At 34.9% G+C, this 23,057-nt stretch overlaps 1 protein-coding gene across 1 annotated transcript in view; it reads left to right on the forward strand.

Annotated features, from left to right (window-relative positions):
• The first annotated feature begins 11,264 nt into the window (after positions 1-11,264).
• LOC136027006 (photoreceptor-specific nuclear receptor-like) overlaps positions 11,265-23,057 on the forward strand; it is a 43,050-nt gene continuing 31,257 nt past the window's right edge. The window contains exon 1 of the mRNA XM_065703898.1: positions 11,265-11,306. Coding sequence (XP_065559970.1) covers positions 11,279-11,306 — 28 coding nt within the window. The 5' untranslated portion in view covers positions 11,265-11,278. The remainder of the gene's footprint in view (positions 11,307-23,057) is intronic.

Genomic DNA, 23,057 nt, shown 5'->3' on the forward strand with positions numbered 1-23,057 from the left:
ATGAAAATTTTAAGATGGCCATTTCGTTCAACATAGTCGAAAACTAATAACTATATCTTTGGAGACGACTTAATCCCCCATAGTTCCCAGGGGAGGGGCTGCAAGTTACAAACTTTGACCATTGTTTACATATAGTGATGGTTATTGGGAAGTGTGAAGACGTTTTGAGGGGGACTTTTTTAAGATGGGGGGAGAACAGAGTGACAGAGGGAGGGGGTTACGTGGGAAGATCTTTCCATTAATGAATTTATCATGAGGGAAAAGAATTTCCATGCTTTTAAACAAAAGCATTATTTAAACAAAAAAAAATAGAAAATAAATAAAAAAGTTTTTTCAGCTGGAAGTAAGGAGCAGCATTAAAAATTAAAAAGAACAGAAATTAATACGTGTTCGTCTCCTCGCTCTTGACGTTAAAGCATTTTTAGTAAATTCAACTATTTATTCTACGGCCTTTGTAATTCAGGGGTCATTGTTAAAGAATTGGGACATAATTCAAGCTTTAGTGTAAAGAGCAAGGTATTGAAAAGGGGGAGAAACCCCTCATACACGTAATAAAAATATACAAATATAAAAGTTTGCTACGTAAGCTAATTCGTAAGTTAAGTATATTTATTACTAATAAAAAGGTTCGTAAAAAAATAAAAAGTTCTAGTTGCCTTTTTAAGTAGCCAAAAATTGAAGGGCAGCTAGGCCTCCTCCCATACCCCTTTTTTATCAAAATCGTCCAATCAGAACTATGAGAAAGCCATTTAGCCAAAAAAAAATTAATATGCAAATTTCGTTTTAATTAATCATGTACGGTGAGCTAAAATCAAAACATGCATTAATTCAAAAACACTCAGAAATTGAATAAAAAACAAGTTTTTTCAACTGAAAGTAAAGAGCGACGTTAAACCTTAAACCGAACAAAAATTATTCCGCATTTGAAACGGGTTGTCCCTTCCTCGACGCCTCAGTCTTTACGCTAAAGTTTTTTATTGTATAAAAAGTAGAGTTGTGAGAAAGAGTCAGACTTTAACGTAAAGAGTGGGGCACTGAAGAGGGGACAACCCCTTTTATATGCGGAATAATTTCTGTTCGTTTTAAGTTTTAATGTCGCTTCTTACTTTCCGTTGAAAAAACTTATTTTTGTATTTAATTGCAAAAAGGCTCAGGCCTTCTAGCTCCAAAAGTATGTCCTTTAAACTTCGTATTCTCGAAAAGTTTTAATGCATTTTTATTTTTATAGACAAACTAAAGTACCCCATTAGTTGTTAGCCGCTTTAAGGAAAAGCCCATAATGAAGAGTAAAAAATGAAGGCTTGGTGAACAAAATCTTGTTGTAACTTGGGAATCTCTGTTTAACTTATCTTTTTTACAGTGCAAGAAAAGCGTGCAATTTGACATTTTTTCTACTTTCCTCAATTTTTCTTGGGGATTTTAAATCCCGGTTTCTACGTCTTCTCTTAAGTTTGTTATGGGGTTCAGCGCAATTCAATTTGATTATAAAATATCAACTTTGGTTATGCTTGAAGGCTAATAAAGCCTGTATTCCTAAAATTCTATTTGGAAATGGCTTTGACAAGTGCGAAAGAGTGCCTTAGGTCGAGATATGATATGACAGAGGAGTGCTCATCGATACACTGCTATCTTTCCACTGAACGCTGTAAGAGGTGAAGCATGTGCGACCCTAAATTTCTTTCAATGTTTTTTTTATGTCTTGGAAAGAATCAAAGCACGTATACTGTATTGACTGACGTTCAATCTGTTACTTTATGTTGTCCAAAACAATCTAACATTGTTCTCTGGATGTGACACAAGGATGTGACAAAGTCTAGATGGAAACACAATAGGGGGCTCGCCCTTCTAAAGCGGCGTAGCAGTCAGTATGATTTGCTTTCAAGTGACTAACTTTCTCTCAGGTCGGTAATCAGATTTCTCATCAGGACGTCACTGTTTTCGACATTTCATGCAGAGAACCTTGGATGGCTGGAAATGGAGTCGACTTTGTTGAAATTTACTGGGACTGATTGTTTCCAGACATAAAGTTGCTTTTTCAATTGTCTCAAAATAATTATTGCTCGGCAAATTGAATAATAGGAATGTGGTGAGTTTAGCTGCTCTATGATATGTTACCCGTGTCACACCTAAAGAACGTACCTAACATTTTTGTTCTCCATAGGTAATTGGCAAAAGCCGATTGCTAAGCTCTTTCAAAGGGAAGATCCGTGGGGAAATGTATGTTCAATCACGCTTTGGTCCACCTTATTTTAATTGCCTTGCTTATCTTCCCAATGAGAACAATAGAGCAAGTAGTTTTTGATGTTTATTTCAAGAATGCAATTTTTTTGTAGGACCGAGGCGAAAAACCAGTCTTTGTGATTTATGCCTTAGCTACACATAATCGAATCTGTTGATAAAAAAAAAAAAATTAGTAATTAAAAGTGTTTTTTTCTTGATTTCAACGTCAAACTTGTGCTACATGTGGAAAATATTGAAATAACAAGAAATTCATGCGGGAAGCTAGCATCAAGACTAATTTGTTCCTAAGTATTGCTTACTAGCATTGTCTTTGCATCTGTTGCCAGATTTATCTTACAGATATAAAAAGTATACTTTTTTTTATATTTTGAATAGACTGCCGTCATCTTAAAACTTGATGGTTGGATGATCTCTATATAAATTAAAACAAAAAAAATTTTTTTTAAATGAAAGTAAGGAGTGACATTAAAACTTAAAACGAACAGAAATTACTCCATCAACGGCCCGACAACGGCTTTTCCTCCTCAACGCCCCGCTCTTTACGCTAAAGTTTGACTCTTTCTCTTAACTCTATATTTTAAAACAATAAAAACTTTAGCGTAAAGAGCGGGGCGTTGAGGAGAAAAAGCCCCTTTCATATATGGAGTAATTTCTGTTCGTTTTAAGGTTTAATGTTGCTCCTTACTTTCATTTAAAAAAACTTGTTTTTTTTGTTTAATTTCTGGACGTTTTTGAATTATTGCATGTTTTGATCTAGGCTCTCCGCACATAAATAATTAAAACGAAATTTGCATATTAATTTTTTTGGGCTAAATGGATTTTTCATAGTTTTAATCGGAAGATTTTGAGAAAAAAGGAGCGAGGGAGGAGGCCTAGTTGCCCTCCAATTTTTTGATTACTTAAAAAGGCAACTATAACTTATAATTTTCTACGAATGTTTTCATAAGTAAAGAATGTACGTAACTTACGAATTAAATTACGTAGCGAACTTCTATATTCGTATGTTTTTATTGTGTATATGAGGGGGCTCACCCATCGTCGATACCTCGCTATTTACATTAAAGCTTAAATTTTGTCCCAATTCCTTAAGAATGACCCCTGAATCACAAAGGCCGTAGAATAAATAGTTGAAAATACTGAAAATACTTTAGCGTTAAGAGCGAAGCATTAAGAGGAGGTAAACCCCTCATATGCGTAATAATTTCTGTTCGTTTTAAGTTTTAATGCTGCTTCTCACTTTCAGTAGAAAAAAATTTTCATATTTATTTTTCATTGTTTTTTAAATAATACTAGAAAATCCTGCGCCCCCTCCATTGAAAGTCTCTTCCACCATTACTACATGTAAACACAGGTCAAAGTTTGTAACTTGCAGCCCCTCCCACGGGGACTGTGGGGGAGTAAGTGGTCCCCAAAGACATAGTTATTAGATTTTTCGACTATGATGAATAAAATGGCAATCTCAGAATTTTGACCCGGTGACTTTGGGGAAAAATGAGCGTGGGAGGGGGCCTAGGTGCCTTCCAATGCTTTTTGTCACCTAAAAAGGGCACTAGAACTTTTAATTTCCGTTAGAATGAGCCCTTTCGTGACATTCTAGGACTACTGAGTCGATACGATCACCCCTGGAAAAAAAAACAAACAAAAAAACACATTTTTGTAGATAGGGGCTTGAAACTTCTACAATAACGTTCTTTGATACGCTGAATCTGATGGTGTGATTTTCGTTAAGATCGAATGAATTTTAGGGGATGTTTTCCCCTATTTTCTAAAACAAGGCAAATTTTCTCAGGCTCGTAACTGTTGATGGGTAAGACTAATCTTGATGAAACTTATATATTTAAAATCAGCATTAAAATGCGATTCTTTTGATGTAACTATTGGTATTCCATTTTTTAGAGTTTCGGTTACTATTGAGCCAGGTCGCTCCTTACTACAGTTCGTTACCACGAACTGTTTGATTTGTCATTTGTTACTGTATAAACTTTCTCGCAGCATAGGAAGGGGGGCTTAGACCTCCTATCCATAAGAACATCTTTAAACTCCTCTGGGAATTTCAACCCTTGCATATAGTCACTGTTACCCCTAAAGGTTGTATCTGACATCGACAATCAAGAAATAATTGCCGAAAGCCGTTTGCTGAGATGCATTTAAAAGAAAGATCAGCAGGGCAGTATATGTTCAATCACACTTCAATTCTCCATACTGCTGGTTCTTCAGCAGCATGATTTCAGGTAACGCGGGAGAATCTTTCCATGGAGGAATTTGTCACGAGGCAAGAGCATTTTTATGAAGGGACTGCAGGATTTTCTGAAATCAGAAAATCCTTGAGAAAATCTTAGCAATGGATTTTAGCAATTACTTCAGGATTGTGAAATTGTCAGATATGACATTTAGGTGTAACACTGATGATGTAGTTAAAAGATGAAGAGCAAGACTAGCAACCTTAATGTCACTCTTGTGGGTTGTATAAGTGGGTGGTATCTCGGTATGAAATCACCCAGTTTACTCAGCATATCTTCGAGAGTATCTGGACTGAGGCGGTCTGCCCAAGCAAATTATTCTCTGGTACACTTTGCTCTTAGTTTTATTTAAAGATGTCTAGAGCCAAGAGGCTGTCTGCTCCCTTGGCTTGGGCTCAGGTAGCATCGTTTCTTTAGTTTGTCCACTAAATAAAAAAAAAATACTTCAAAATTCTGGTCTACAAGGCTGTCGAACAGAAAGCAAGGAAAGAAACATGCAATCACAGTCCTACCTGGACTTTTCTCTCTTTTCGCGAAATCCGAATACGTGCGCTGTTCGCTCTTCAGTCAGTTAACTCAGCTATAAAAAAAAGGAAATACATTTTGTTTTTCACTCAAATCCAAAGATATTTTTAGGAGATAAGTATTTGTTTTGTACTTTTGGGAAAGATATTAACTATAAAAAGTAATTGGTTGAAGCTTTGTAAATAGTTACTCATTCAGTTGCAATAAATAAGCTATTAGACAACTCTGGCTAGACGCTGACATAAAAAAAACATAGTTTAGCTAGACTAAGACAAATTTTCAGCCTGTGAAAACTAACGAACTATATTCCGGGAAGAAAGTGCAAAAAGGAAAAAGATTTCTAAAACATAAACAAAATTTGATAAACGGAATAAAATGAGAATTTTGTTTTTTGATGTATGTCTTTTAATTTAGTTTTTCAGATTATGTTTTATATTATGTCTTTATTCGCACTATTTGACAGATGAGCGGAATCTAGCTTCAGTCAAGGCACATATCCTACTGGAAATGTTTCGTTTTACAAAAATTTGTTTCCAAAACATTTCAACCATTTGCATTTTTTTTTTACAGGCTGAAAAGTCGCGTTTTCTGTGTTTAGTTTTTATGTTTGCTTGCAGTACACGAACTAAAATTAGTAAAACTGAATTTAATTTCATTATCTACAAAGCCAAAAACTGATTAGTTAAATTAAATTATTAAAGAAACTGATTAGCCGCTTCCTTTGAGTTTTTAATACTAGCCTACAAACGGAATATCTTGTTTGTACCTTTGCCTCCAACGAAGAAAATGACAATGTGTGACAAGTAGTCTCCATAGTTGCTCCAATTGAAGGCTATTTAGGAATAAGGGCACTCCAATAGGAAAATTTTCAACATATTTTGTGCAACTTAAAGCTCACTCCCTCCTCCCAACAAAAATACATGGTCCCTCTTGTACAAGGAACAATTCTCGAAAGTTTCAAGCCTATGAGAAAGCCAAGCTAAAACACAGCCATCGTTTTACCACTCTAAAAAACGATCCGTGTACAGCGGGCAATTTGCATGGTCTAGGGCCCTTGCCTCTAGGGCTATGTGGGTCACGTCATATCTGGAGTTATATATACTTGATATTCTGATTGTTTGAAGAAAAATGGTAATCTTTGATGCTGTGGAGGGTTGTGAGGGTACCTTTCAGAAAAAGCCACGGGACGGGGGTCGCTCACCCCTCGGCATTTGCAACCTCAATGAAAGCCACTAGAACTTTCATTTCCCAATCGAATCAGGTCCTCTCAGATTCCTACGACCACCCCTACCCTTGTATTGACTAAGGGGAAAAATAACACGTGGAACACACTAAGTCACCACCTTCAGTGCCAGCTAAGGCGAAGAATGTTCCTCACGAGCGCTTTGATTCAAATACATGCATATTCTGACTCTATTACATTTATTCTAATCCTCTAGTAATATTGCTCATAAAAGCCAAAAAGCGATTAGCCTTAGTGGTTTCTCTTTTGGTTTTTAATAACACAAAACGAAATATCTTGTTTCCTTGGCTCTTTGCTTTCAGCGAAGGAAATCAGAATGTATGACAAATGTGTTTCAATAGATGCCCTTAATTGAAAGTTAATCAGGAAGAAGGATAAACCTGGTCAAAAGAAATTGATCCCTCCTAGATGAAAGGGAACGAGGGAATTCTGACTCCTCTTAAGTGAACGACTTAGCTTTGCTCGCTTTGATATGCCTGAATGAAGCTAAATACTCCAGAACTGATGACGTTGACGATATACTTACTGATGTTCTTAGGATGATGAATTCACTTAATCTTGTTTTAGAAAAAACACAAAACTTATTAGTTCTAGTGCGTTTTGTTTTTAGAGATACAGGTTTTGTGCATCCCTAATAATGATAATAATAAATAGAAATTTTTCAATTGAAAGTAAGGAGCAACATTAAAATTTAAAACGAAAAGAAACTATTACGTATTAAGAGGGGTTGTCCCCGCCTGATAACCTCACTTCTCACGCTAAAGTTTCTTATTACTTTTTAAAAACCTTCTTATTGTTCTAATAAACAATCCTAGTGTTTCAGGAGTTTTTCTTAAATAATGGGGACAAAAAGTCAAAATCTAGCGTAAAGAACGAGGTGGTGAGGAAGGGGGGGAATCTTAACACGTAATAATTTTTGTACCCTTTAAGTTTTAATGTTGCTAATTTATAGAAAAATTTTTCAATTGAAAGTAAGGAGCAACATTAAAATTTAAAACGAAAAGAAACTATTACGTATTAAGAGGGGTTTCTATAAAAACAAACTTTTTTTTAATTTCTGATCATATTTAAATCATGGTTTGAAATCCGGTCCCCTATCCATGGAAAGATTCTCTTGGTAATTCAATCCCAGTGAAAATCTACCCGGGAAATTACCACTAACATCTCTACATTTAAAATCGAGTCGGCGAAGAAAAATTACGACAAATAAAAGGTCGCATAGGTATTCTGGCGAATCTCTCCAGTATAAAATTTCCCTTGAACAGTCCCCCCCCCTTCAGAAACTTTCCTCCCCATGCAAATCCATAAGCAGAAAATTCCCCCTCCCCTCCACCCGAAAAATTTATGCATATTTCTTAGTAATGAGTACTATGCGTAAACAATATACAAATTTCATGGCTTAAACCTTTCCCCACGGGCTTTGGGGGTTATGTTATCGCCAAAAGCGTACTTATTAGACATTTCAACTATGTTGAAATGTCTATCTCAAATTATTTGTCAACTTTGGAGGAAAAGAGCGTGAGAGGGCGACTAGCCACTCTTCAATCTTTTCGGTCACTTAAAAACGGCACTAGGACTCTTGATTTCCGTTCGAAGGAGCCCTCTCCCGATATTTTCGGACCATTGATTTGATACGATCACCTCTTGGCAAAACAAGAAAATAAAAAGGAAGAAAAACGCAGCCATGATCTTTCTTTTGGCAAAAAAGATAACATTCCCCATTTTTGAAGATGGGAGGTTGAAACCTCTACAGCCACGTTTTCTAATACGCTGAATTCTATCGCGTGACTTTTGTTAAGATCACTTTAATTTCATTAATATCACTTATGGGCCGTTTCCTTCCTTTTTTGGAAATCTGGCAAATTTTCTCAGGCTCGTAATATTTGTTGATTAAAAATAAATTTGACGAATCTTACGTATTTGTTTTTTTTCCAGAATGTTGGTTACTATTTAGCCTTGTCGCTCTTTACTTACAGTTCGTTGCCACGAGTTGTTTCATGCTAGGTCTTATGAGGCCTAATTGCGTTATTATAAAAAGACAATGCTACTCGTAAAAAAAACCAACAACTATGGGAAATAAATGGTTATAATGAAATAATAATAATGTTAACTTTGATAAAATGTACTAGGATTAGATTTGGGCTGGTTTTTGGCAGTTTTGTCTTATTTTGCGTTGTGCACTGTTGTTACACCGCCTTATCCTACGGAAACTAATAAATAGCTCGCTATGCACACCTTATTGACTTAGAAAGAGAAGGAGGGGGGAGGGAATTGAAAGTTTGAAGAATCTGCTCCCAAAACCACCTGCTTAACCACCTGCATTTAAAGTGTAGCAAGAAAGAAGATTATACGTAATTTTGTCAAATTTAGCTTTTTATGGGGATACCTTTTGTTAGCTATACCAAATTTCTATCTTCTCATAGAAAACAAAAATATAGCATAGAAATCATCATAGAAAACACAAATATTTGCATATATATTGAATTTGAAGACTTTTGCACGGAATAGACTTTGATTTGAGTAATATGCCTGGTTAAAAGTTTATTAAGTTTAAAACATTTTTTATTCATTTTTTTTGCTCCCTAATTTTATATTATTCTGACATTCATACATTTTATGTGTCAAAAACGGTATGTTCCTGGAAGAGTTTTTAATAAAAAAAAATTATGACAAATTCCTTCAGGGTGCTTTTAGAATACGCTTTTTCGATGTCAAAACTTTGCCAATTTTTGGTATACCATTGATTTTGATTTAAAAACATGCATAACGGAATACATTATGTTGTTTTTTCTTATGATTATTAGAAAAATTTCAAATAGTATTCTCACGCAAGCTACACAACCACATGTCAGCACAGGTATTGTAGGCTCTGGTTAAAGGAGAAGCAAAACCATTTTTTGGCCCTAAGTAAGAATCATACTTGGCACCTTTTTAATTTGTCATATCATATTCATCAGTCGATTTTAAGGCTCACATTATCCTTCAAAACATATATACGAGAGCCTTAGCACTGTATCTTAATAATTGAAATTGGTAACACATGAAGAGACAAGAGTTTTCCCTAAAAACTGTAGAAATGAGGTCCTTATCTCTCAATAAATTGAAATTAGTGATAGGAAATGAAAAAAAGAAAAAAAACAAGAGGGCAACACAGAACTGTCGGCCCTGCCACACAATAAATGACAAAAACAAATAATATTATTAAAAATATTTTAATATTAAAATAATCATTAGTTTTTCGAAAGAACACACACCTAACTCAATACCGCTTCAATTAAAGGAAAAGGCAATAAAAGGAATAATACTTTGGGTATTCAGCGGCTCGAGGATGTTTCATTCATCTTTAGGCTGCGTCCTTAATGTCGTGCTCAAAACCCAAAAGTGTATACGATAATTCCTCAGGATTTTGCGTTTGATCCCCTGAAATTCAATCTGAGTCTTCATCAACCATCAGTTTTTATTGTTAGCTTTGTGGTTTTTATGAATGGCGAATTTCCTTAAACATTACTCCTTTTAAGACTGAGGGTCAGTGGTGGATCCAGGATTTAAACCAGGGAGTGGGGGTTATCTACATTTTGATGACCTTCTGATTGACAGAGACGTGCCAATCTGAGGGAAAACTGCACCAAAGACAAGAGGAAGAAAATGGTGCTAGTGCTAGTGCTAGGTCTTCCACCACTGAGGTTCCAACAATTAGACTTTTTTCTGCTTAATAGTGTGCAAGCTTTTACTATTAGGCCTATACATGAATCTAGACTTAATCTAGACTAACGCTTATGATATTCGAGTTATACGCTTTTTTAAGTAACCGTTAAGTGATGATACGAAATGGCAACAAAACCTTATTAAGTATTTCGAAAATTGGTCTAAATTTTATTTTGACTGTAATGCCTCAATTTGTCTCAAAAATATTCGACCTGCTTTCTAAAACAAGCAATATAACTATAGCCAGTAGGTACAAATTCCGCGTTCCGAGTTCGTTGCAACTCTAACTTTCTTTCTTTTTTACATTGTTCTTGTCCAATCAGGTTTCGTTGGAATTACTTTTGCAAATTATCAGCAGCCTTATTTCATGCAAATGCTGGGGGGGGGGGGATATATTTTCAAAATATAGAGAGAGGGACTAATTTAGGTTTTTTCATTTTTAACTAAAATACCAAAAATAGCATCTTCAATGAAAATCCCTCCCCCCACTCAAAGGGAAAGGTACTTTTTAAATATAGGGTAGAATACCCCCTCACCACTCCAATTAATGTTAGGGCAAACTATGTGCTTTTTAAATGACAAAGTTAATTGTAGAATATATCCTGTTTTAGGATCCAGTTATGTAAGCGAGACCCTTGGAATTTCCAACTACCTGCCATTAAGATCCCTCAAAAAAAAAAAAAAAAAAAATCAGGATTCAGATATATTCCAGAAACGAAATATCTCTTGAAAGTTTCTTGTCATCAAAGCGTTCTTGCACATCCTCTAGAGCTTTCTTTAAGCACACCAAAAAACCTCCTAACAATAGATCCTGAATCGTCAAAAACTCTAATTCAATTTCACTAATGGAACAGTCTCGTCACATCAAAATTCTCATGGTGGCTTATCCTGGGGCAATATCACACCGAAATTGCTCATAAATCTAGGGGCTACTCACTAATTTGTATTGCACAGCCCAGAAAAAGAAAGTACCAACTGAGGGTACGGACGAAGAATCTCAATCAAAACTAGATACGGGGCATATAAAATTGGTGATAAAGGATATGTAGTAAGTGTTATGGTTTAAGGTAAACAGAACTGTTAATAGTACTTAGCCCCTGCTGATAAATACAAGCGTCATGATGGAACACTGGCATCCAATCCTCGGTACACAAGTCAAGAGACTTGCTTAGCCAATAGGAAATCAAAAAAGACTATCTCTAGCTCCTCATTGGTTAAGGGGATCAAAAGTAAGAAGTAGCCGGCGCAAATGTCCTGAGGCTTATTGGTTTCTTGCTTCCTTAGACAGTGAAAGTGAAAGCTTGTGTATAGGTGGATCTGAACAATGGAAGACAACAAAGATAGTAGTTCAAGTAAGGATATAACTAGGGCCGTAGCCAGGATTTGTTAGGGGAGGAGTTTACAAAAAATAGTTGTTTTTATGTATTTTTCTTCCTTTTTACTAGTTGAATAAAATTTTTGTGGAATTCAAACCAGAATCCCCCCCCTGGATACGGCCCTTGATATGACTCAGTATTTTCGGTAGAAATATTTGAAGCTTGTGCTGTAATGGCATTAGGCCTCATAATCGGGAGGGAGCAAGGTATACTACGGAAGTGTAAAAATATAAAATAAAAGAACGTAATGTCAGAAAAAAGGGGGAAGCTATCCTAACTTATAAATTCTTACATAATTCCCTTCTTAGAAGCCTGTGTAGTCTTTTCAAATAAGTACCTTCTTTTAATCTTTCCCTTTCCCTTTGTAAGTCCTATCTCTCCATCGAACTTCCACTGTTTCGAATTTCTTTTTTCCCGGCGTTCCCAGTTTATTTAGCTACCAAACTATGGATATTCTCTTCCCTCCGATATTTCGTTTGAAAGGTCTTTTCCGATATTGTTTAATTCTGCTTGTAGGTTTCTTAGACTGTAGTGATATTTTTGTATTTTGGTCTTTTCCCGATTTTTTGTCTCTTCGGCCGTGACTTTTGCCACTTTTTGTTATGCATTAATACACATAGTTTTATTTTATATTGTGTTTTTTTCTTTTCTTTTTTCCTCATATGAAATTATTGTTGTATTGATTGGGCCCCTTAAAAGCTCACCTTTTGGGCTACACTATCTGATGTATTTGCTTTCTTTTTCATTTACTCCTTCAGTTTTTGTTCTTTATTGTTGTATTTGAGTTATATAGTACTATTAAAAACTAAATGAAATGAAATGAATTTGTTTGTTTTGTTTTCCCCAAATTTGATCGGATCAAATTAGTGTTCTTAGAAATAGGTGAAGAATCACTCAAACGAAAATTAAATGTTCTTTTGCCCTTTTTAAGCATTAAAAAAGATTATTCCATAGTAAAGTTAGAATTTCTTCCATTTTGTAATACAAAACAACAATTATGCCCCAAAGAGAGACAGAGCTATCGATTAATAACTCTGAGATAGCCAATCCATTCAGAACTATCAAATAATTGTATATTAAGCTTCCTAGTTTCAGAGGCAAAAATACCACGTGATGGTCCACTCACTCCTAAAAATACATATAGTGGTTAATATAGTCATGTATTTTTAAGCTGCATTTAACTATGTTGATTCATATGAGGTTTAAAAAAACGAGGAATGACGTTGTCATTTATGTCCGAATATTTTCACTCTCCACGAGACTTCAGATAAATATAGAGGAATTTTTGAGAGGTGGAGGGGGTGGTTCGAAGTTAATTTCTGATCTCCCTTTAATCATGGGAAGAATTTTGGATTAAGCCTGTAATGTGGGTACATGGGTGCTGTATGTTGACTGCTCCCCTTTTGCGGAAATTATTTTCGGAGTAACATGCGATATTAAACACTTATGCTTAACGGCTCAAATGATGGAGATGCGGGCTCATCAACAGTACCGCCGGGGAATTTCCCAGCAAGTACTTCTATACCGATTGAGCAGAGATTACTGATAACATCTTCCTTACGGTGATACCTTAAAATCATTTTACGAGCTCCAGTATCAACTGACCTCCACAAAGACCTACACAAAAGACCTATTAGTGGATTCTCCTAGGGTACTAGCCATCATCGAAAGCTTTAGATAGTTTGCGGTTTGAATGTGAAATTAGAATGAAAAGACATTAATTTTACGTCCCTTTTGCTTGCAAGCTTGTCAATCAAAGTGGGTAAAATCACAGGGAACTCTCAAAGCGGCCAAATTACTCAAATTATCATTCCTCTGTGCTGATTTTTAGATTTTTCCTAGCGGGTATGCCAGGTCATTTTTATGGACTGCGCTTTCCTGAACTTTAGAAAGTAATTTCTGCTCCATTTAATCGAAAAAGAAAATTCACACTTTCTGGTGACGTAAATTTTATTAAAACTTAATACCTCCAGCACAAAACGCTAGGATTTCATATTTTTTTTCTAAGATTACTGGGAAAGTAGGTGTCAGCTTGTAGTTTTCTGTCATTTATTGAGATCAAACAGTTCGTGGTAACGAACTGTAAGGAGCGACCCGGCTCAATAGTAACCGAAACTCTAAAAAATGGAATTTTGATACCAATAGCTACATCAAAAGAATCGCATTTAATGCTTATTTTAAATATACAAGTTTCATCAAGATGAGTTATACACATCAAAAGTACGAGCCTGAGAAAATTTGCCTCATTTTAGAAAATAGGGAGAAACACCCCCTAATAGTAATACAATCTTAACAAAAATCACACCATCAGATTCAGCGTATCAGAGAACCTTATTGTAGAAGTTTCAAGCTCCTATCTACAAAAATGTGGAATTTCGCATTTTTTGCCAGAAGACAGATCACGGATGCGTGTTTATTTGTTTTTGTTGTTTTTTTTCCCCAGGGTGATCGTATCAACTGAGTGGTCCTAGAATATTTCAAGAGGGTTCATTCTAACGGAAATGAAAAGTTCTAGTGCCCTTTTTAAGTGGCTAAAAACACTGGAGGGCACCTAGGCCCCCTCCCACGCTCATTTTTCCCCCAAAGTAACCAGATCAAAATTCTGAGATTGCCATTTTATTCACCATAGTCGAAAAACCTAATAACTATGTCTTTAGGGGCGACTTACTCCCCCGCAGTCCCTGTGGGAGGGGCTGCAAGTTGAAAACTTTGACCTGTGTTTACATATAGTAATGGTTACTGGGAGTTGTACAGACGTTTTCAGGGGGATTTTTTTTAGGTTTAGGGGAGAGAGTTGAGGGGGGGAGGTTACGTGGGATATTTCCATGGAGAAACTTCTCGTGGGGGAAGAGAATTTCAATGAAGGGGGCGCAGGGTTTTCTAGCTTTATTTGAAAAAACAATGAAAAAATAAATATGAAAAGTTTTTTCTACTGAAGTAAGGATCAGCATTAAAACTTAAAACGAACAAAAATTATTAAGTATATTAGGGGTTTACCTCCTCGTTATACCTCGCTCTTTACGCAAAAGTATTTTTAGTAATTTAAACTATTTATTCTACGGCCTTTGTGATTCAGAGGTCATTCTTAAGGAATTGTGTAAAGCTTTAAGCTTTAGTGTAAAGAGCGAGGTATCGACGAGGGTTGAGCCCCCTCATATACGCAATACAAACCTACGAATATAGAAGTTCGTTACGTAAGTTAATTCGTAAGTTACGTAAATTTTTTACCAATAAAAACGTTTGTTAAAAATTAAAAGTTCTAGTTGCTTTTTTAAGTAATCGAAAGCTTGGAGGGCAACTAGGCCTCCTCCTTCGCTTCTTTTTTCTCAAAATCTTCCGATTAATTGCAATTAATTAATATGCAAATTTTGATTTAATTATTTATGGGCGGAGAGCCAAGATCAAAACGTGCATTAATTCAAAAACGTCCAGAAATTAAATAAAAAAAAAAACAAGTTTTTGTAACGGAAAGTAAGGAGCGACATTAAAACTTAAAACGAACAGAAATTACTCCGTATATGAAAGGGGCTTTTCCTCCTCAACGCCCTGCTCTTTACGCTGAAGTTTCTTACTGTTTTAAAAAGTAGAGTTAAGAGAAAGGGTCCAACTTTAGCATAAAGAGCGGGGCGTTGAGGAGGAAAATCCACTTTCATATACGGAGTAATTTCTGTTTGTTTTAAGTTTTAATGTCGCTAATTACTTTCCGTTAAAAAAACTTGTTTTTTTAAATTTAATCTCTTATCTAAGCTCAACCGCCTAACAAAGCAAGACTATAGCAAGACCGCCTAACAAATTATAAATAGTTTGACCCCACAAACTGAAAAAAAGTTCACGATGGACACTAAAAGGTGATCAAACAGTTCGTGGTAACGAACTGTAGTAAGGAGCGACCCGGCTCAATAGTAACCAAAACTCAAAAAAATTGAATTTTAATATCAATAGCTACATCAAAAGAATCGCATTTTAATGCTGATTTTTAATATATAAGTTTCATCAAGTTTAGTCTTACCCATCAAAAGTTACAAGCCTAAGAAAATTTGCCTTATTTAAGAAAATAGGGGAAAACACCCTTTAAAAGTCGTAGGATCTTAAGTTTGACTCTTTGCCACAATTCTACTTTTTAAAACAATTAAAAGCTTTAGCGTAAAGAGCGAGGGATTGTGGAGGGGACAACCCATTTCATATACTGAGTAATTTCTGTTCGTTTTAAGTTTTAATGTCGCTCCTTACTTTCAGCTAAAAAAATTAGTTTTTTTTATTTAATCCTCTAAAGTAACGGACCACCTTAAAAATAATGTTGTAGATCATTCTGATAATTATACTAATTTCAAGGATCAAGGAAGGATTGTAATATTATATTTTACAAGAAGCTTTAAAGGCAACATCTATACGGTATTTCGCTTTCCTATTAATTTCAGAAAAAATGGACTCATACACATTCGGCGTAGTACTACAAATACTTTGATATAAATTTCTATGTTAAAAAATCAATATTTCACCAGGGATGTTATTTCAGGTTTTTCTTTCGGAGTGGAAGAAGCCCTTTTCCTACGGGTGAATTCAGAAGAAACCCATTCTACTTTTAGAACTTCTTTTTTTAATACTAGGCCTATGTAAATTTCTTTCCGCCGACCCTCCCTCTAATGAGTTAAGATTTTAAATCTTACAAGGTGGTTTGAAAATCTTTTTGTTATTTCAGTACTAAATGAGGAAGGCAATTTAATAGACCTTATTTTTACATTGGCATTTGAAATGAATGAAAATTCACTACCTCGATTTGAAAATTTATTCTGACTCAATGAAATTTCCACAGCAGCATTGCCGTATGTACAACCTGAACGCAAAAAAAGGCATAGGTCTAGCATGAAATAAAAGAAAAAAAGGAAGGAGATTCCCCGAAAAAGTCAAAAATCTGTGAAACATGATGAGAAAATTACGATAATTTAATTACGAGATACTGATCAATGCTCTTGTATTTACTGGTTTAGATAGGAAAAATGGGCTAGATAAAAAAAAAAGGCTTTTTATGCTGATTCCAAATATATAAAGTTCATTAAGTTTAATGTTATCCACCAAAAGCTACGAGCCTGAGAAAATTTGCCTGATTTTTAGTAAAGGGGTAAAGCCCCCCCCCCCCCAAAAAAAAAAATTGAGCAATTTCGACGATGATCACACCGTCCGATTCAGTATATCAAAGAGCAAAATTTGTTGAGGTTTCAAGCTTCTATCTACAAAATATAGAATTTTGTACTTTTATGACAGAAGAAAGACCACGGATGCGTTTGTATTTGTTTAACATAACAAAATATGAAGTACTTTTTTTTGGAATACTTTTTCTCAGCCTCAATTCCAACTAGGATTACAAATGGTTAGCCATCTAAGTTCTTAGTATACATGGGCCATTTGATTGAAAAAACGCTACAACTTTAGACGAGCGCTGATAACGAAGCGTTTAGAAAAGGAAATTGGGCGTGCCAACTAAGCTTTATTTTTATTTTTTATTGTTGTTGTTTTTTTGTTGTTTTTTTTTCAAGTGAGATTGATATACGTTACTGCCTTTCCGGTAGAGGTAATCACGAAAAAGCTACGACTCTTTTTTTGTTTTGACTACTTAAAGTTCTAACTTGAGGTTGTATTAAGAACCGGGCTTTTTTTTTCAAACATTTCGTGGTAATGAAGTGCAAGTAAGGAGCAACTCGACCCAATAGTAAACAAAACTCTAGAAACGGGAAGTTTGGTAACAGTAGATCAAAATAATTGGCTTTCTATGTTGATTCCTAATATGCAAAATTCAATAAATTTAATGTTACCCATCAAAAGCTACGAGCCTTAGAAAATTTGACTGATTTTGAAACAGGGGTAAAGGTTAAAATCCCCAAAAAGTCAAGTAATGCTATTAAAAATCACACTATCAGATCCAGTATATCAGAGATATACTGTAGGGGTTTGCAACTCCCATCTATAAACATTTAAAATTTATATTCTTTTGCCAGAAGAAGGATCCCGGATGCATTTTTTTCCCATGGATGGTCGTTCTGAACTGATGGTCCTAGAAGATCTGGAGAAGACTCAATCTAGCGAAAATTAAGAGTTCTAGTGTCCTTTTTAGCTGACCAAAAAGATCTGAAGGAAACTAGCACTTTTTCAAGTCCATTTTCCGACAAAGATAATCGATCAGAATTTGAAAAGGCCATCTGATTCACCACAGTTGAAAGGTATAATAACGATGTCCTTGAGGATGACAAGAGCCCCCCATAGTCCCTGGGGAAAAGCTTAAAAGTTATGCAATTTGCATGTTGTTCATATTTAGCATTTGATATCGGAAAATATATCGAAATATTTAAGGGAGAAATTTTTTGCGGAGGTAGTATTTTCCATGGTGACATTTTTCCGGGAATTTTCATGGGAAAATTAAAACAGGGGTGAAAGTTTAAAGTTCAAACAGGAGTGATTTAAGAAAATTTGATAGTACAGAACAAGACCTTATGTATACGAACTCGATAGAAAAATCCCTGAAATTTAGACTATGTATCTAAAAGTATCTTTGCCATCACTTGCTTAGCCTTTAAAGTGATATTAAATAAATAAAAAAGTTTTTTTTTAACTGAAAGTAAGGAGAGACATTAAAACTTGAAACGAACAGAAATTACTTCGTATATGAAAGGGGCTGCTTCCTCATCAACGCCCCGCTCTTTACGCTAAAGTTTGACTCTTTCTCTCAACTCTTCTGTTTAAAACAGTAAAAAACTTTAGCGTAAAGAGCGGGGCGTTGGCGCTAAAGTCAATGCCCCGTCATATAAGAAGTAATTTCTGTTCGTTTTAAGTTTTAATGTCGCTCCTTACTTTAAGTTAAAAAAACTTTTTTTTTTTATTTAATTTCTGAACGTTTTTGAATCAATACATGTTTTGATTTTGGCTCTCCGCAGAGGAATAATTAAAACGAAATTTGCATTTTTTTTTTTTTTGGCTAAATGGCTTTCTCATAATTTTGATCGAATGATTTTGAGAAAAAAAGAGCGGCGGAGGAAGCCTAGTTGGCCTCCGATTTTTTGGTTAAGTAAAAAGGCAACTAGAACTTTTAATTTTTTACGAATCTTTTTATTAGTAAAAGATATACGTAACTTATAAATTAGCTTACGTAAAGAACTTTTGTATTCTCATGTTTTTATTACATATATGAGCGGGTTCGCCCCCTCGTCATTACCTCGCTCTTTACACTAAAGCTTAAATTTTGTCCCAATTCATTAAGAATGACCCCTGAACCACAAAAGCCGTAGAATAAATAGTTGAAATTACTAAAAATACTTTAGCGTAAAGAGTGAGGTATTAGGAGAGGTGAGCCCCTCATATGGGTAATAATTTCTGTTCGTTTTAAGTTTTAATGCTGCTCCTTACTTCCAGCTAAAAAAACCTCTTCATATTTATTTTTTCATTGTTTTTTTTCTAATAATGCTAGTAAATCCTGCGCTCCCTTCATGTAAATTTTCTTCCCCCATGACAAATTCCTCGATGGAAAGTTCCCCCAGCATATCCCCCTCTTCTCAACCCCTCCCCCAACCAAAAAATCCTCCTGAAAACGCTTGTACACTTCCCAATAACCATTACTATATGTAAGCACTGGTCAAAGCTTATAACTTGTAGCTTGAAACTTCTACAGTTGGGTTCTCTGATACGCTGAATATGATGGTGTGATCCCCCTATTTTCTAAATAAACGCAAATATTCTCAGGCTCGTAACTTTTGATTGGTAAGACTAAACTTGATGAAACTTATATATTTAAAATCAGCATTAAAATGCGATTCTTTTGATTTAGCTATTGGTATCAAAATTTTATTTTTTAGAGTTTTGGTTACTATTGGGCCGGGTCGATCCTTACTACAGTTCGTTACCACGAACTGTTTCATAATCCATCGATTCATCTAGACTAGCCTCTACAATTCAGTTTTTAAAAATGTTTTTCCTTCAATGGTGTTTAATTTAAGAATAATGATACAACAAAATACTTAACATTACTCCATTTGCATCATTGCATGCACGAGTCCCTTACTTTCTAGGCTCTACTCCAAACTACCATCTAATAACAATAAATTCAGTAGAGCATATATTTTGCTCACCCCCCTTGAAATATAAATTTAAAATACAATAAATGTTAGTGATAATGCTTATATATATTTTTCAAAAATGAAAGCAATGGTAAATATAAATAACCAATGGAATGTTAATTACTTATCTTTTGGAAACCAAGGCGAAAACGTTTTGAGCAAAAATTGGTGATAACTCCAGGCAACACAAAAACAAATGGACTAAATGGGGGTAGGGGAGGAAGGAGGGTATAATTTAGCTTATGATTTTTTGGTAGAGGTACGAAATTTGGAAACTTAAAGAAGCTAGCAAGTAGGTGTATGCTGCTTAGTAAATATATTATATACAGAGTAAACATATCAGTTGCATATTGGATCTCCATCAGTTTGACAAAAGACTTCTTCTATCATCATATATTATATCATCACTGAACACATTTGTTTTAGTTTTAAAATAAATATTTAAACACATTAGACACGTTATTTTACATATTTAAACACATTATTTTCTATCAATGTTGACGAAAAACATTTGTTTCAGTTACGTAGAAAAGAACTTTTTTTTCAACAGAAAATAAAAGCAACATTAAAACTTAAACAAACGAAAACCATCCTTTAGGTAGGGAGCTGACTGTCATCTCGACCATCCACTCGTTTTGCTGAATAAACGTTTGTATATGTTTTGTTGATAGAACATAAATCAGGGTTGCCATTTCTAGTGGTTTATCACTATTTCTAGTGATTTTTTATGTTGCCTAAACAAAAAACTCACTAAATCAGCACATAAATCACTAGATCATTGAATAAAAACACTAAATCAACCAAAAATTCACTAAAACCTTGTGATTTCTTTTTCGCATGGTGGCAACTCTGGCATAAATACCTTTAACATGTTAAGCTTTAATGAAAAACGCAGGGGTTTGGAGATGGCAGCAACCTCACGTATATAGGTCAATTTCAGTTTGTTTAAATTTTGATGTCGCTATTTATTTTTATTTTGAAACACTTATTAATCTTGTTTAGTTTCGTTTTTTATTAATTTTGCATTGATTTTGTTTACATGGATTCTATCTCCTCGGAATTTTAGAACCACTGAAATAGTCCAAAATATAAATATTTTATCTGTATTTATAACACTTTTGTAATTCCAGATGTTAATTCTTCATTGCCCATTAAGTCGAAAATAGTACTATTTTGTTTTAGTTTGGCATTTTTAATTGGAACGCATCAGTTATTCATTTATTCTGCTATCTATATAAAAAATTGCCTTTGCCACAGGTGTATTTCTTGTGACAGATTAATTGTCCCCCACCCCCAAATTTGAATGCCATACGGCAAGTAAGCCTCTAGAATGTGATTTATCATGTCGCTTAACCTGTAATTGAATATTGATCCTATACTAGTTAATCCTATCCATTACGTTCAGGGATTTAAAGCTATATTGTCAAAAAGGATCGGAGTCCGGAAAAGTCGTGGTAAAGGATTAGAGATAGTAATGAGGTCTTTCTAGAAGCAGAAGGTGCCCAGTCAGCTGCTCTTAGAACGCCGCCAGGGATACCTAACTCTGTCCAGCTTGATGGTGATTAAATTCCTAAAGATGTTCTCAAGTCACATAACTAATAGTTCATAAATCTTTTTGGACTGGGTAAAGAGGATAGTTGATAAATTTTTGTCTATGCTCAGGGTTGTAAAATGATGGTGGTCAGAATTCCTTCAGCCCTATGGAATACCAAAGATTATGTAGATTTTCAACGTATTTTTTTTCAATATCGTTCCCCGTACCCATCCATCCAAAGCGCCATAATACAACTAATATTAGAATTTGTTGCAAATTTGGTCCAAACTATAAGTTGTTGGCTAAGACCTTGATTCTTATGGAGAAAAACCAAAAGAGACTTAAAAATGTTCTTTTATTAAGCAATATAAAAGCTAAGTCAAGTGAAAACGAACATAAATAAATTTAAAAAAACTTTTTCCACAAAAGTAGTTTTTCAAAGAAAAGTCTAGAGTCAAGAAAAGTCATTAAACTAAATACGAGCAAAAATAAAGTCAAATAATAATTCAAGGGTTAAAAGACCTTAAATTACTATTAATTAATGTATAAAGCCCAAAAACCCAAAGAAACCCAAAGAACAGAAAATATAAAAATATAACCAAGTCAAACATAAAATAAACAGAAATGACCACAAACGGGAGTAGGGCTAACACCCCCTAAGCATTCTAGGGAACAGAACGTCATTTGGAAGAGGGATGGGAGGGGGATCAGTTTGGTGGTTTCTAGAGAAATTGCCAATGCGCACCCGTCTGACTGATCGTCTTTCAAACAGTAAGCTGTACAAAAAATGTAGTTCTATCCCGCTTCCTAGGTCCACAGTGAGATAAAAGTTGAGATGGATAGAAAATGTTCTGTGAATGAAGGATGACAGTTCGCCAAAGATCGTCCTTTTCAGCCAACCATCTAGGAGCACACGAAAAGCAAGTATTCCCCTAATGGAGGAAAGGAGGTCACCAGGAGGGATTTCAAGGAAATTATAACTTGTTTGGTTGGTGTAAAGACGGAGGCTTTGAGAAGATTGATATAGAGGAGGAGTGTTCGCAGTTTTATTGGTCTCAGGCGACTTGATACTGCAGTGAGTTGTTATTAGTAGTGGTGGTTGTAGTACTGCAGAGAAGACGTTAGCCTTATTCTTCTTTGTGTTATCTCTGTTCGTTTTAAATCACTGTCACCCGTGTTACAGTGACAGAACCCGTGTTACTGTCGTGTCGCTTGTACTGGTTATTAAATGGGACAACACCGTGACACAAATATATAAATTTCGCAAACGTTGTATTTTAGAGGAGATCTAACGCGTATTGGAGATGCAGGGTGAAACTAATCGGAATAATCCTATTAATATTTTTGAAGAGGGGCTGGCGAGTTGAACTCTTAAATTTCGTTACACTATCTTGTAGGACAGTTCTGAAAACGCTAGGTTATTTGAATGAAAGGTCATAATATATTGCAATTACATAATATATTACAATATATTACTATTTCAAGCACCATCCTCTCCAATAAAATCAATGAAAAACAGTGTCCTTTAAAAAGTACTTCCGACTCTTCAATAAATGATTGCTTAAAATGATCAAGTGTTTGGAGAATACAATGTCAATACATCAATTTGTACGAAATGTACAAACAATTTCTCTATAGTTCTTCACTTCTGCTTCGTTAACCCCTTTAAATCTCCCTCGAAAAGTGAATTGAATCAACGAGTCAACTTTTCTACTCTAGATGCTCCGCTTTTTATTCGCCCCTCGGTAGTTCACTGATTTCATCCCGCAAAGTAGACTCTCATGTCGGCTAAAGGTAATTATTATGGAAATAGAATTGTCTGTGTTATCACATTCAAGTCATAGCTCGGATAGAAGAATTACTTTTTAAATCAAGAAACTCGATTCTATAGCACCTGTCGCTAGCAAATAAAGGACATATGGTGCCTTTGAAAGATAAAAGAATAAGAATTACCACCCAACTTCCTACCCCGGGAATTCCCCAGCAAAATCTTAGAAAAAATCTTACATTCTCTTGCAAAACAATTCAAAACCACCTCCTCACCTAATATATATTATAATTTTTGCATGTTTAGACCCTTGTAAATTATTT

Source organism: Artemia franciscana, chromosome 5 (genome assembly GCF_032884065.1).
Source record: "Artemia franciscana chromosome 5, ASM3288406v1, whole genome shotgun sequence".
NCBI lineage: Eukaryota > Metazoa > Arthropoda > Branchiopoda > Anostraca > Artemiidae > Artemia > Artemia franciscana.